The sequence below is a fragment of the Carassius carassius genome, chromosome 28, assembly GCF_963082965.1.
Source record: "Carassius carassius chromosome 28, fCarCar2.1, whole genome shotgun sequence".
Lineage (NCBI taxonomy): Eukaryota > Metazoa > Chordata > Actinopteri > Cypriniformes > Cyprinidae > Carassius > Carassius carassius.
In genome coordinates, this window is record NC_081782.1 from 14,153,937 (window position 1) to 14,170,724 (window position 16,788).

Consider the following 16,788-nt stretch of genomic DNA (forward strand, 5'->3'; position numbering starts at 1 on the left):
GAAAATGTTATTTTTACATGTTCAGTTAACATTTATTTTGTTTCAAATAACATTTTTTATTATTTTATCATTTATTTTTTTAATCACAAACTGATTAGGTGATAAAAAGTCTTTTTCTGATTGGAGTGTGGATAGGAGAACTAGTTGACATTAGCAAAAAACTAAACTTTACAAAAAGATGACAAAAAAAATTGCACAAATAGTGTCTGTTTTCAGACAGGTTTCCCCAAACAAACCCCCATGTGCTATTGCCTGTACAAACAGATAGCCCTGCCCCAAACTCACACCATTGGTTGAGGCAGTGTTGCTGTTGTTGGGCTAGTTGTTTGAAAGCACCACAGAGATGGTGTTTACACTTTTTAGGGTAAATAAATGGCTACAAATGGCTTATTTATAAAAAAAAAAAAAAAATGACACTTTCCCTTTAAGATCAGAGGAGGAATTGTGACACTCTCTCCAATATATGTTTAAAATATGAAGCTTGATCTCAGAGAGTACCGCACAACCTCTGGTGGGGAGGGGATGGCTGGGATTACATAATTTACTCTGAGTCTGTATAATCACACCGATTGTGTGTGAATAACAAAGGGGCCGGGGAAAATGATGGGCTCAAATGTAAAAAAACAAAAACAAAAGAGGGAGATGAAGGAAAGAAGAAAAAGAAAGGGTCTGGAGCTGTTCTTTAAATGTGTGTTGGAATAACAGCATTCCTGGCCCAGCATGCTGCAGGAAACTCAACTCATCCAGATGATCCATGTCGGTTGAATTTGTGTTTGATGGCATGTCTCAGTGTACTCCGTCTGCATGTGGCTCTGACGGCCCTCTCAGCCAAAACACACTTCCTGTCCCTGCATTCCAGACTTCCACCCCCTCCTCTCCAGCTCACTCACTCCTTTGAGCAAAAAGCAAGAGTGAAAGAGAGGGAGCAATAAAGAGAGGCAAAAAGGGAGAGACTGCCATGTTTTTGTTTACTCTCACTCTGTCCCCAAATCATTAGGGAATGTGTTCATGAAGTTCGGCTTTCATCGCAAAGCGTGTTAAAGTTTGTGTTTGGTGCTGACTGAGTAGATGTGCCTCAGGACTGTGAGTGACTTGTGAGGGCTGATGGGAGATTAGAACATGTTCTTTGGAAACACAATGCTTGAAGGCATGTTGGTGAAATATCTTATCTACATACTGTTGTAAGTGAGAGTTCATCCAAAGACATAGAAACATCCTTAAAGGCTGTCATCTTACAGATCTTTTAAAGGGGTCATGTGATGCGATTTCAAGTTTACCTTTCTCTTGGGAGTGTTACAAGCTGTTTGTGAATAGATAAGATCCATAGAGATATTCTTTTTAAAACTTATGAGTCAACCACGCCTACCTAAAATGGCTCGTTTAAACACGTCTACATCACGATGTGGGTAGGTTTGCATAACACCACCCAAATGTTCACGCAAAGAAAGAAGGCGTAACTTTATTGTTTATTATTAAAAATTCTGTTATTAATTACTCAACCTCATGTGACTTGAATTCTCAAAATTGTGACTTTATAGTTATCAGTTTTTAGCTTGCAATGTGACTTTATATTTCAAAACTAAATAACTTTATCATAATTGTGACTTTCTATTCTGTAACTCTGGTGGTGGCCACCCTAGCATAGATAAGCTCTAGTAAAGAAAATGTTCTGGTGCAAGTCAGGATTAATCCTAACAAATTTAAATTAACCCAGGATAGCAAAAAAAAGAAGAAAGAAACCACCTGTTACAATATTAAATTAAAAAAACAGTCAAAGTAAACTCTGTTCACAAGGGAAGTTTAATCCACAATGCCCATTAGAAGAAAAAAAACTTGTTTTAAGATAGCGAACGAAAAAGATAAAACAAGCACTACAAAAAACAGCACTTCAGTTCTATTCAAGTTTGAAATCAGTGCAGAAATTGCGTCATGCTAATTCAAGTTTCCAACACATGGAGATTCTCGTCCACAATCATAAATTGTCCATAGAAAAAGAGGAAAAATGAAACATTAAACATTTTGTGAATGTGCGAAAGTGACTGTTGTGTGTGTGAGTGCGTGTGTAGTAGTGAATGAATGTGTGTGTGTGTAATGGCAGCATAGAGGTACTGACCAAGTTTGCAGTCATGAAGGAAACAGGAGAGTGTAGCGGATTTTGTCAGACACCAGGACAGGTGGATAAGCAGCCGTTACTTGTCTTTAGACCAGCTTTACTAAACCGCTTTACTTTCCTTCCGTTGTTAATTGAAACAGTCCACCCCAATCACGCAAAGTGAAAGATTTCTGTGGCTTGGATTTTCCACATTGCCTCACTCTCCCTTTCTGGAAATAACCAACCAATGATTGTAATAAATAAATAACAATTGCAAATTAATATCTCTAAATTATGAATTTATAGTTTTCAACTGTGCTTTTCATCTCACAATATGACTTTATATTACAAAATTTTGGCTTTATCGTAATTGGCATTGCAATTTCAGTTCTCAAAAAAATCTCTATTTCACATAATTGTGAGTATATAATATGACTTAATGTTTAGCAAAATTATTAATTTCTCATAGTTGTGACTAATTCTAGGAAATGCGACTTTATAGTTGTATAGTAGGGTACTTTTTTTCTCACAATGTGACTGTCTCACAAACACACACACACACATACAGGTGCATCTCAATAAATTAGAATTTCGTGGAAAAGTTCATTTATTTCAGTAATTCAACTAAAATTGTAAAACTTGTGTATTAAACTCTTTTCTTTTCTTTTAATTGTGATGATTTTGGCTCACATTTAACAAAAACCTACCTCAATATATATGACTGTATCATAAATCATAATTGCGATTTTATATTTCACAATTGTGGCTATATAATTTACAATATGACTTAGTCCTGTATCTTGCTGTGTTAATATCTTATATTTGTTTCTGGTAATTGCAACTATATTTCTTAGAAATACAATAACATTATATTTTGAGATTATAAATTTATCATAATTGCACCTATTTGCATCTATTTCACAGTTGCAACTTATTCTCTTACGCAACCATATCTTTTGTTGCAACTAAGTCTCAGGTTTGTGACTTTGAATTAATATCTCCCACTAGCGATTTTCAAGTCTTCTAGAAAAGCTTTCCAAATACATTTTGCTACAAAAAACAACAACATTGTATTTAGAGATCTTTATATTGTTTTGCAGGTCAATGGCTGCATGCTGGACCCCCTGCCCCCTGTGGCTGTTCGCAAATCCAGCGTCTCGTCCCCCAGCAACATGATGGAGACATCTATTGATGAGGGCATCGAGACGGAGGAGCTGGACACTGAGGATGATCATACTCATGTCTTCAATGCCTATCAGACGGCCCGCTTTGGTCAGCGCAGACACACGCTGTCTGAGGTCACCAACCAGCCAGGAATCATTACCAGTGGAGGTGGGTGTGGATTCAGGGTAACCACAAGGTTATTGGCTCAAACCCCACTTCATAATCCCTGTATTAAAGGGATAGTTCACCCAAAAATTAAAATTTGATGTTCATCTGCTTACCCCCAGAGCATCCAAGATGTAGGTGACTTTGTTTCTTCAGTAGAACACAAAGATTTTGAACTCAAACAATTGCAGTCTGTCAGCCTTATAATGGAGGTGAATGGGAATCACGGCTAAAACATACAATAAGAAAAAAGAAAAAATACACAAACAAAACCAAATGAAACCCCGGTTCGTGACGATACATTGATGTGTAAAGACACATCTGTCTGTGCAAGAAACTGAACAGTATTTATATAATTTTTTGCCTCTAATGCATTGAAATGCCTGAACTGTATGATCGCATCCTCGACACAGCCTGCGCGTGAGGCAACTATTTAGGGCTGCACAATAATGGTTAAAATGATAGTCACGATTATTAATAACGATGAGTCTATCCTGCTAAAAAAAAAAACAACAACAACAGCAAAAAAATAACCGCTAAAACCAGCCTAAACTTTGGTCAAGCTGGTTTTAGCTGGTTGTTCCAGCTGGTCTCCCAGCCTGACCAGCTAAGGAAGTTGTCAAAACCCCTCTAAAACCAGCCTTCTGACCAGCAAAGACCAGGCTGGATGACCAACTAAAATCAGTCAACCTGCTTATGCTGGGTTTAGGTTTTTTTGTTTAGTTTTGTTTTTTCCAGCAGGGAAATGCAGTAACATTTCATGTGTCCTTTAACCAACCACCACTGACTATACACTGACTTCATTTAACCATCTATGATAATACAAAACTTTTGGTTAGTGTTTTGACATCTATATTCACATTACATTTAAACACAAGTGACAATTTGTTCGCAAATGAGTAAAAGCCACTCAGATCGCACAGTAAGTTTGATCAAAGATAGTTAATACACACTGAAAACTAACATTGCCATGCCACTTTCAACAAAAAAACTTTAGAAACTTGATATAAATTCCAACAATTCCAATTTATGTACATTTTCCCCATTGTATTGTCACAGGTAGGAAAAGCATATTTATTCCTCAAACACAGTAGATCCATTATTGAAACTCAGTGAAAGTTTGATAATGGCACATTTGGTAATACAAACAGTTCAAATGGCTTGTGAAAAAGCACACATTGTCTATATGACACTTTCATGTAAGCAGATTATCGCTGTGGAGAGATCGCTAAACTCGTATGTTTTCATATCATCATCAGCGCTTGTTCCACTATCAGTGAGCACGCAGGGTTTCCAGATTGCACAAATTAAATAAAACACCAGGCAGAAAGTGTATTCTTAAAGAGGGAAAGCTCTGTTTTGAGGCTTAAAGCTCTTCACATCTGGCAACCACAAGCATGAACTCTTGTGATGACTTGTTAGCAATGCAAGATAACGCAAGTGCCAAATTAAAAACGTTTCAGGATCAATATTGAGCTGGTCAATATTGTGACGATTATTTTTAATTAATTGAGAAAGGCGGATACCGTTATCGAGATTAAAATACGATTAATCGTGCAGCCCTACAACTAGTGCTTCTTGCTTTATGGCAGATCAAGGATTTATAAGAGAATTACCGCCACCTATCTCTCAAATGGACCATTGACACTGTCTACAATCGTCCACTTTAGAGATAGGTGTCAGTAATGTACCTATAAGTCTGCGATCCGCCGTAAAGCAAGAAGAAGAAGCCTCCTCACGCGCCTTCTTGAAAACGCACTAAAGAGAACGCGCTCAGGAGAGTTCTAACTGTTCGGACATTGCAGTGTATCAGAGGTAAAAAAATATATATATACCGTATTTTTTTGGACTATAAGTCGCACCTGAGTATAAGTCGCATCAGTCCAAAAATACGTCATGACGAGGAAAAAAACATATAAGTCGCATTTATTTAGAACCAAGCAACAAGAGAAAACATAACCATCTACAGGCAGTAGACAGTAATGTTTTCTCTTGGTTAATTTCTCTCGGTTCATGTCAAATTAATTTTGATAAATAAGTCGCACCTGACTATAAGTCGCAGGACCAGCCAAACTATGAAAAAAGTGCGACTTATAGTCCGGAAAATACGGTGTGTGTGTATATATATATATATATAAATACTGCTCAGTTTCTTATGTTTTGTGTCTTTACACATCAAAGTATCGTCACGAGCCGCAGGGTTAAATTTGGTTTTGTTTGTATGTTTTTGTAGTTTTATTTTATGTTTTAGCCATGATTCCCATTCACCTCTATTATAAGACTGACAGACTGCAATGGTTTGAGTTCAAAATCTTAGTTTGTGTTCTACTGAAGAAACAAAGTCACCTACATCTTGGATGCCCTGGGGGTATGCAGATAAACATAAAATTTTCATTTTTGAGTGAACTATCCCTTTAATAGTATCAGTTTGGAGAAAATGAATTCACAATAATCTATTTCTGAAGTGTTAAAAGGATACTCCACCCCAAAATGAAAATTTTGTCAATCACTTACCCCCATGTTGTTCCAAACCTGTAAAAGCTTTGTTCGTCTTTGGTACATAATTTAAAATATTTTGGATGAAAACTGGGATGCTTGTGACTGTCTCATAGACTGCCAAGTCAGTTTCATTAGTCATGGGCTGATTACCAGTTTCAAGGTATACTGCGTTTTGATAATCATTATTAATATAACTATATGAAATGATATAAATATGTATATGAATTATATAACCAAAAATGTATCTCATACTGGCCCATGCCTATTATTCATAAGCCTCCTGGATTTCATCCAAAATATCTTACATCTTTGAGTGTTCCTGTAGCTCAATTGGTAGAGCATTGCGTATCAAGCGCAAGGTTGGTGGTTAAATTCCCCGGGAACACATGATAGGTAAAAATTGATAGCTTGAATGCACTGTAAGTCGCTTCGGATAAAAGCGTCTACTAAATGCATAAATTAAATTTTAATTTAATTTTAATTTAATCTAGAGCCCGACCGATATGGATTTTTGGGGGCCGATGCAGATATTAACTCGAAAAGAGCCGATTTATAAGCCTATATTTTGATTTTAAAAATAATCTGGATATTAGACCCATTTCCTATAAACTGCACTTACACAACATTCAATAGCAAAATATCTGCCTGTTCTATGTATGTGGGCTGTATAAACCATTTTCCAGAATGGATTATGTTAAAAAAAAAAGCCTTAGATTACAATCTCAATTACTAAACAATTGCACATCAAAAGTATATATTTTTTAATTATCAAAAAACAGTCTGGTTTTAAACATTTAACACTTTTACTTTCTTCCAGTTGAAGCTGGTTTTAACAGTCTGTGTGTGTACTGTAAATAAATTATAATACTAAGGTTAAAGTATTTGCAGAAGTAGTCCCACACTTTGCTGCTACAGCATTCACCTTTTTCAGCCATCTGTAGGCAGAAAGAGAGACTGAGAAAGAATAAGCATGTGTATTAATAATATCACCATGTATCATTACTCATGTCATCATTAGAATTATAATAATAATAAACTGGGATCTCCTACATAGGCAAAAATGAGAAATATATATATTTTTTATTTGTCAAGCAATAGGTATTACCTACTTATATTTAACAATATTATTTCAACATTTTTCTGTTATGTCTGTAAAGCTGCTTTGAAACAATATGTAAAAAAAAAAGTGCTTGTTCAGCTCACATTTATTTACATGTCCCCTCTGGTTTAATCATTTCTGACGCACCTACTGTAGTTACTGTAACTACACTATATTTGCTCTCACAGACACATTCACAACAGACCCGTATATCTTCTCCTCTTCTCTTTGTGCAGTCTGAATCAAAACATCGTCTTGCCTACTATTACCGGAAGATTACGGAATCAATTCGAAGTTGAATGGTTAACGTTAGTGTCATGAACACACCGCTGTCAATTTTGAGAAGAACCACCTTCAAACAAGTTAATAGCAAGCAGTTAAGGGGCCTGCTAAAAAGGAAGCTATTAGCGTTAGAGTAACGTAACCAGCCTGAATTCACCAAATTGTTCTCTGGACCTGAGGGTAGCCTCTTCTTCCTTGCTTCTCTCTTAATTCTCATCAGCAGGACTAGCGCTATCGCTCGCTTCTTACAACGGGACAGATACATGTTTGTTGCTGACCGAAAGGAGGAACAACAGAATATGAAAGAGCTCCCGCTAAACGTTTTTAAAACTCCGCCTACGCCATAGCGCAGCGCAAATCGCGTTGTATCTGAAGGGCAACGCTGAGCCCAGCGGCAAGCGCCGTGCATACCGCGTCCTGTGTGAAAGGCCCAATTACGCGGTCATTATGTGGGAAACACACCGCAATAGAATAAGAATAAGTTAAACGCTAACGTTATAGTTTGACCTCCTATTAACGCTCGCGCTCTTCCACTGATAAACATGGTATTAGCTTTGTGGCTAATCTAATATAGCAATGCATTAGCGGCTGTAAGTGATGTTACAGAATATTTAGAAGTGATAATGATAGGACCGTTAGCTAGAACTACCACACAGTTTTTATATACAGGGTATGAACTAAATCTACAATCATTTCACATGACAAATGACAGACTCACCGTCAAAACAGTAAGTTACATCTCCTTGGCTTGGCTGATCGTTTTCTTCTGTAGTGGACTTCTGGCGCTGTTGTTAACTCTGGGGCTGTAGAGCTCCCTCTGGTGGGCACACTATGCAACACTCATAACATGAGTGAAGCATGAGACTCTGTTTCTCATGTTTCATCGGCCGTTATAAATGCCGATGCCGATTTAAATGCAATTACCTTATATTGGCCGATAATATCGGCCGGCCGATATATCGGTCGGGCTCTAGTTTAATCTTACACTGAAGCTTTTACGGGTTTGGAACAACATGGGGGTAAGTGGTTAATGACAGAATTTTCATTTTGGGGTGGAGTATCCCTTTAAGACTATAAATCTTTGTCACCTTTCTTTCTCAACCAGGTAAACTGTTCAGCGTGGGTCATAACCCTTCTCTGGGTAGCGTGGACTCCGAGTACGACATGGGCTCTATGCACAGTGACCTCAGTCTCTTGGAGGACGCACCCTCTCTTAACGAGGTGGTCCTGGCTAACACACCAGTCACCCGCATGACTCCGCCCTTCATAAGCGCTCTGTCTGCTAACCCTGCCATGCAGGCACTGGGTGCCCAGAGGAGAGAGACACACAACCGCTCTCCCATCAGCTTCCGCGAGGGCCGCAGAGCATCAGACACCTCACTCACACAAGGTGAGCAGCATCCTGTGACTTTATATACGATCATACCAAAGTCACAAGATTTCTTGTTAAGTAATACTTTTATTTTGCAAGGATGCATTAAAATGTACAGTAATGTAAATGTTAAGCAGCACAAATCATCATATTAGAATGATTTCTGAATGACCATGTGACACTTAGTTTGTTATACTGATAAATTCTAATGGATAAAATAATTTTAATAAGTGCACAGTTTTGAACATTTACTAATGATCTTAGATGTTTGAACTCCACTGTGGTTTATGCATTAGATTAAATATCTCTTCCTTCTCTTTCTCTCACGCTTACTGTTATTTTCACACTCTCTCTCCCTGTTTCTCTCTTGTTTTCCTCTAAATGCACCACCCCCTGTCAGATGATTCACTGAGTGAATCAGAGAGCGCTTTGAAGATTAGGCCAACTCGGTCCTATTGAGTTCTCTCATCCTGTGTCCTGAATAATTACCCTTAATCACTTGAAGTCCTAAAATAACCTGAGAATCCTTTTTTCAAACCTCTTCCGTTCAGCAGCAGAGGAGTCAAGAGCCACTAAACAGCATTTTAATGTACACTTGAGCAATGAATAAAGCATTTGCAGCCTGCCTGGACATATCTTCTCCTGAAATAGACTGATTAGCTACGTTAAGTGAGGTCACATGGTAGAACCACACCGGAGCAGTCGAAGGTGGCGTGGGCTTGAAGGAATGAGAGTCACTTCCTGTTTTCTGACACTCCCATGTGAAAATTCATGACCACACATGGATGTGGACACTGGGGGTGGAACATCATCTGATGGTCTGTAAGTCATTTGGAAATACAGTGCTATTATTCATAATCTTACTCCTTCCTCCATGTAGGCTTGGTGGCCTTTAGACAGCACCTACAGAATCTGGCACGGACCAAAGGTATCCTGGAGCTAAATAAGGTGTATGAGCAGATGGGCTCTGGAGAAACCCCTTCCCTGGGGCTGCTGAGCCCTCAGGCCCATCCACATGACGTATTGGATCCTGCACTACAGGTCAGTTCTCGAGGGAAGCTATTAGAAATCACAGATTTGAGCTAACCCAATCAGTTTTGTAGCAACCCTTACTATCAGGAATGACTAATGCAGAGGTTTTAAACTCAGAGCCGCCTGGAGGTCTGCAGAAAAAAAAATGTTTAGAATAAGTTAAAATAGTAACTACATATGTTATTATGTGTTTTTACATAGTTACCAAATTTGATGATATAATGGTTTCATTATACTTTCAAAACCAGTCAGAAATTCTGACAAAATTATTACGTCCTATTTTTAAAACATGAGAAGTAATAAACAGGTCTGTATATATTTTAAAGATATATATATAATTATATATATATATATATATATATATATATATATATATATATATATTAAATATCTGTTTATCTCTCGCTCTCATTTCTGAAGGATCACATGACACTCAATCTGTTATACTGATAACATATTTCTAAGTAAAATAATTTAAATAGATTTAAATTATTTTATTCTATTGACTCTATTCCTGATATATGTATATGGTACCAAAACCCTCTCAATCTCCATTTTTGTGAAATGCATAATTCCAAGAAGCACTGTGCATTACTTTAGTTGGAAAGTATCAGAATGCCCTTCCTTGAACTCTTCTACCCTTCTAACCTCCCTACTGACACACAGACAGCCCCGCTTATGTAATTGCTGGACAAGAAGCAGCCAATTGTCAGTTGTTTACTGTCCATCCGGCAAGCCCACTGAATGCAGCCATTGTTGAGTAACAGGCTGGTGACTGGTTCCCAATGCTCCAATGCAGACTCACCAAAAGACAGAGATTTAGTATGAATGAATACTTATGGGAATAACACATAGGGATACCGGCACAGGGCAGGCGCCAATGTCTAGGTGAAGTCTGAGGAAAAAAATCTGCTCGAAATCAAGTTCATTTTACTAGGCTAATATTGCAGAAAAAGAGCAGTGAAAATGACCTTCCATTAGAGGCATGTGGCATGGTAAGGCTTAGCTACTGGAGCAGACTGGCATGTTTTTCCCAGAATCCCTCTGGGTCAGTGGACAGCTATTCAGCCTTTTCATAACCAAGTGATGAATTCATGCATTCGAGTGCACAGCCGTCAATGTGGCTGCCTAGAGAGGCGCTGACATGTTTTCTGTGTGTATGTATGGTTTGTGCAGGAGGAAAGAGGTCAGCACGACATGGCTCTGTTTTCAGGTGGAACCCACCCAGCACTGTTGTCAAGGAGACAGAGTCTGGAGCCGCAGTACCTCTCTCACAGAATACAGGTGACACACCATTATTTCTGCCAACATCATCTAAATAACTCATCAATTGATCTCACCTGGTGGAAGAACCACAAAGCAAGATCCTACCAACCACCAAGAATACCCTAGAAACCACATAATACCTTGCCAGCAGCCGCATACAATATCTTTTGTCAGTGAGTTTTGTAGTAGTTTCTTGACATTTGCAGATAATGTAATTTATTATTTAATACTCTAGCAGTTAGCGAATGGGATCAAATCTGACTCGCAACATTCTCTGCTTGTGTTATATTATATATAGTTTGTCCTCTTTCTGTTATTGCTATCAATAAAAGTGATAAAAGGCCACAAGTTAACTGCAGTATTTCTGAAGTTGTTCATGGCAGTGCAGAATGATTTCTACAACTCAAAATCAAAATCCTTGACATTGTGTATCTCTACAGAAAGCCACACTGATGGCCAACAGCCCCAGCAGCTGTCAGATGTTCTGCAAAGAAACTCCTCGCAGTCTGGAGCAGCAGCTGCAGGAACACAGGTACTAAAGTTTACTCTGCTTTCCCTTTGATGTCAAACCCTTTATCTCTGAAGCATGTTTCATTAGACTGCTGGTTTAACGCTGTGAGAACTTTTTTTTATTTAGTCAACCCTTTTAAAGATTTTTAACATAGTTAAATGGATAGATCACCCAAAAATGAAAATGCCGTCAATAATTACTTGCCCTCATGTCATTCCAAACTTATAAGACCTCCGGTCATCCTCAGAACACCAATTTTAGATAATTTTTATGAAATCCGAGAGCTTTCTTATCCTCTGAACTGAAATGTTCCCAGGTCCAGAAACGTTGTAAGGACATCGTTAAAATAGTCCATGTGACATCAGGGTTCAATCATAATTTTACGAAGCTACGAGAATACTTTGTGTACAAAGAAATCAAAATCTAAGGAAAAAAAAGAAAACTTTATTTAACAATTCTTCTCCTCCTCATCCCGTCTGCAGCGGTGCACTAGTATCATGAAGTATCACGATGCATGTGCTTGCTTCCGCTTTATGTAAACAATACATGTGCGTGTTAACATAAGCAGCAGTGCCATACGCATGCTCTGTTTACATGAAGTGGACGCAAGCGCATGTGTCCTGATACTTTCCACAGTGGCTGTGCCACTGAGAGCTCTCGGATTTAATTAAAAATATCTTAATTAAGTCTTACGGGTTTGTAACGACATGAGGGTGAGTAATTAATGACAGAATTTTCATTTTTGGGTGAACTATACCCTTAAACCAAATACAGTTTTGGAGTTTTTAGCAAAAGTAAATTTTAAAAACCTAATACAATTATTCTCGCCGTGAAAATAGCCACAGAAGTTGGCATGCCATTAAACACAAACAAACAAACTTTCCCTTGATGTCAAACCAGTGATCCATCTGTTAAACCCCTTGTGTTTGATCTGCAGGCTGCAACAGAAACGTCTGTATATTCAGAAACAATCCCAAATGCAGGTCTACTTCAACCAGATGCACATTGTGGAGGATCCTTATGCTCCCTGTGCAACCATGGGCCACCAGGATTCTGGAGCCCCACCTCAGCCACAGGGTTCAATAGCACCAGCACATCACCAGACGCAGAGCCCCCAGGCCTCACCTCAGTTTGCACACTCACAGCTGCTTGGCCCCCTAATGGAGCCTAACCCAGAATCCCTGAGCTATGAACCCTACCTGGGCCATTACGCTCAGCTGCAGCCTCTGCCACAAAGCTTCTCCTCTCAGCTGCATCCCCAACAGCTAGAGCCCCTGAACTACACCTACCCAGCCTGCGATCCAAGCCACTCTGCCCCAGGAGAAGTGCAGTATCCGGAGCAATTTGACTATCCGCTTGATCCGGGGCAGCCGCCTCCAACCGCAGAGGGCGGTGCGGCTGGGTACAAAGGGCTGGCGTTGGCCGACCCATTTCTGGACAGTGAAATGATGGAGACAGTGGACTCCCAGCATGGTTTTGTGATGGTAAACTAAGCCGAGACTCGAATAACCAGTATTACCATGATTTCTGACTCACTACGGATGAATTGACGGATGAGATGACATCAAGGGGACGGATTGAGTTTGTACGTTCAATGTTTAGGTTGTGGCGAACGTGAGCTGTGATCTTTATACTTCACGAAACTCCTCCCTACCTCCCTCCTCATTCTCCAGTGGTCCCACCTGCTGCTCTCTCACAATAGAGTGCCGGATGGCATGGCGTTTGGGCAAGCCACATCGGGGGCCCACCTCCTCTTGCCTCCGAACCGGCTGCAGGATAGGAGCTGCTCGCTACACGCCCGTATGTAGCACAAAGACAGCCTAGATCTGCGATACAGAGCCTGCTCGACAGCACAATTAAATATTGACACGTTTTGTACTGAACAAAATTACTCAAAGCGTCTGACTTTGATTATGAAAGACTAGTCATGCGCACTCAGTAAGTGCAATGTTAGTTAAAAACATATGGCAATATTGAAGCAATATACTGATTCATCTGGAACTGAAAAAAAGAAGCCATAAGTTGGAACCGCACCACCCAAAACTGCTATCACCAGATGTTTCTCAACTTTCAAATGGCCAAAACTGCAGATATTTGTGGACAAAGCTGTGATTTTGATCTTTTTTTATTGGATTCCCTCCTCACGCTCATCCTAAAGGCCCTAAAATTAGCAATCTGCTCTCCTTTAACCACAACAGTGTTATTTTGTTTGCTTGTATCACAGTTCCTCAGAATTGACATACTGTGAAAGATGAGTCATGACTCTCTTTACATGTTGGTGATTAATAAGGAGTGGTTTATAAGTCAGATTACATCACCTCAATGGGTGGTGTTGGTATGCGTTTAAATGATTTAGAATTCAATTATTATTATTTTGTTGGTATTTACCCCTTTACACTAGCATACACATCAGGTCACAAGACACTGGATAGTTCGGCCAATTCATTGCATTTATGTCAGACAAAACAGAAATTGTTTTTGTTAGCAGTACTTAGTAAATCTGTTCTACTTGAAATGACAAGTCTGTGACTAAACTCAGATTTCAGATACTCTACAGAAAATGATAATCACACAAACTGATCACAATGTTCGAAGCTTTGTAACAGAACATGTATTAAGGCAGATAATATACTGGAGCACTTTGTCAAGCAAGGTTAAGGAAATGTAGCTGAGGAGACGGCAGATGGGTGAGGTGAACCTGCTCTGCTAGTTTTGTCAAATAAGAGACACAAAATTCATCTCTTTCTAATAATGTGCTCCAGCGCTCTCTCAAAGAAGGATGCAGAGAGAGCGTGACTTGGTGATTGTTTTGTGTAAAGTAGGGATTAGAAACTTTGTAAGTGCTTTCAAAATGCAACAAATTTTGTATTTAATGTGATAGTGTTCGGTGTGCCTTTTTCTTCCTCCTTTTAAATTAAGATCCTAAAACGATAGTTCACCTAAAAATTAAAATTTCTGTATTTACTCTCCCTCATGTCAATCCAAACTTGTATGGATGACACTCGTCTGAGAAACACTTTCAAGCATCAAAAAGAATGCAAAAGAATGATGAAAGTATCGTGAAAATGGCCCATACTGGTTTGGAGTGACATGAGGGTGAGTAAATGATGTTAGAGTTTTATTTTGGGGTGAATTGTTCTTTAATAATTTTGTTTTTCAGTTTGATTCTGTTGGTATTGTTATAGGACATATGTAGACCCAAGTTTTACAAAGGTACAAAACCAAAGTCCCCTCAGAAGTGTTCCTGTATAACCCCACCATGTGGAGTTTGGAGCTTCTTGTTCAGCTTCGTAACAGTGCTTTTTTTTTTTTTTTTTTTTTTTTTGGTCAATCAGTATTAATAGCAATATTTCTTATGAAATGTTCATAAAGAACAGATTAGTGAATGTGTTGCCATATATCATAATCACACCTCTGCTGGCTAACACCGTTCCTTAGACATCCTACAATCCTGCATTTCCCTTCATGGTTGTTGACCACACATAAGCTAATGTGCTGTTAAGATAAAAAAAAAAAAGATTTATTGAATAAAAGCGTTTATGTGTGTCTTATTTTATCTGGTGGACATTACACTACACGGGTCATCCCTGCTATGCCGTAACATTTTGGCTTCATAAGTGTTGGGAAAAAAAGTTACATGATTTTTATGTTTTTTGCATTTTACCAAAATAGTGACATGTTAAACTATTAGGAATGGATATTGGTCAAGCTCGGGGACTCAAAAAATATTAATTAGGGGTAGATTGTTCAGACACTGGCCATGAAAATATTCCACCCTGTTAGGGACATATAGATAGTTATCACAACATGTTAATAATGTAAATGTTAAACAATAATTAGTTTTTCTTGGATAGTATATGTCCTTTATGGCATCTTATTACTTTTTTTTTTTAAACAATAACAAAACAATGATTGATGATTAGAATATGTCTTAATTATTAAGAACAGGTACTTTTTGTGCCAATAGGGTTGTAAAATAATAATAAAACAAATAAATATAACAATAATAAAAAAAATTGCTCAAAAACATATGCTGTTAGTGCTCCTCACCTCACAAAATAAGACAAAAGTATGCCAAACATTTAACATTGCTGTGAAATTATTATTTAAAATGACTTGTCTAACAGGGTGGAAAGGAGAATAACAGGGTTAACAGGTGGGTTAATGGTGGACAGGCTTTCTGTCATTGTCCTGCATGGTTTCCCATCTGTAATGTGTGGAACTGCACCTATATAATATTGTTTCAAAACGATACCAAAAAAAAATTAAAAAAATAATAATTCAGAATTTCCACCCTGTTTGTTGCACATTCCATATTAACCTAACGGTGGAATCTAACTGGGTGGAAAAATTTTGAGCATAGTTAGCCATAGCTCATTGAGTGATCAACATTTAGCTAGCTAACCTTCTACAGATTAACAGAACTTTTATGACTATGTTAGATTTGTTTTTACATTTTTTTGATAGGACAAACATTCTCCATAATATAGCCTAACGGGGTGGAACTTAAAGGGTGGGAAAAGCATGATAACATTTCAAAAACTAAAAAAAAAAAAAAAAAAAAAAAGAGTTGAAGCTTACCTCAGTTTGTACAGATGAATTCCAGTATGAAAAATAAATTGTCACTTTTATAAAATGGTCTCAATGAAATTGCAGTCGGTTTTTGGAAGGCGAGAAAGTATAACAGGGTGGAAAATGACTTTAGGGACACGAAAATGTAAGAAAATTGTAAAAAAAAAAAAAACTATTTTCACATGATTTATATGTATGATTAGAGGCAGTTTAGCCTAGTCTATAATATGATTAAAACACATTTTGAGTTTTTTTTTTTAATCATTTTATGGTTTATATTTCTTGTGGAAGTTGATTAATTTGCACTGAGGACATAATAAAATTGAATGCATATCAATGAAAATACAAAATAGTATTTATAATTTCTATTATCCCTGTTTAAGTTATAAAGAAGTCCTAAATATACAATTTAAGCCATATCGTATAAATATGTGACTCATTTTACAGAAAATATGATTAGATAAATCATTGGGACATAAACGTCACTGTATAACAGGAATGACCCACACACAGGCGTCTACCTTTTATGGTTTTTATGTGTGTATTAGGTAACTTAACTAACAGAGCCGTGTGTCATTTGAAGGTTTGAGATCCAGTCACTGTCTTCCACCGGAGCCGTTCCCGTCAATTTTGCTTGACTTTGGGTATTTGTTAATACAGCCGTTAGTCACTCCTCTAAACTGCTGTATAAACGAGACATTTCTGTCAAACCTAAACTGACACTGTGAACGTTG

The 16,788-nt window shown here is 38.0% G+C and overlaps 1 protein-coding gene across 1 annotated transcript in view; it reads left to right on the forward strand.

Annotated features, from left to right (window-relative positions):
* sik2b (salt-inducible kinase 2b) overlaps positions 1 to 15,033 on the forward strand; it is a 44,623-nt gene extending 29,590 nt beyond the window's left edge. The window contains exons 10-15 of the mRNA XM_059514483.1: positions 3,193 to 3,424; positions 8,407 to 8,691; positions 9,554 to 9,714; positions 10,882 to 10,989; positions 11,412 to 11,503; positions 12,420 to 15,033. Of these exons, the coding sequence (XP_059370466.1) occupies positions 3,193 to 3,424; positions 8,407 to 8,691; positions 9,554 to 9,714; positions 10,882 to 10,989; positions 11,412 to 11,503; positions 12,420 to 12,975 (1,434 nt within the window). The 3' untranslated portion in view covers positions 12,976 to 15,033. The remainder of the gene's footprint in view (positions 1 to 3,192; positions 3,425 to 8,406; positions 8,692 to 9,553; positions 9,715 to 10,881; positions 10,990 to 11,411; positions 11,504 to 12,419) is intronic.
* The last annotated feature ends 1,755 nt before the right edge of the window (positions 15,034 to 16,788 follow it).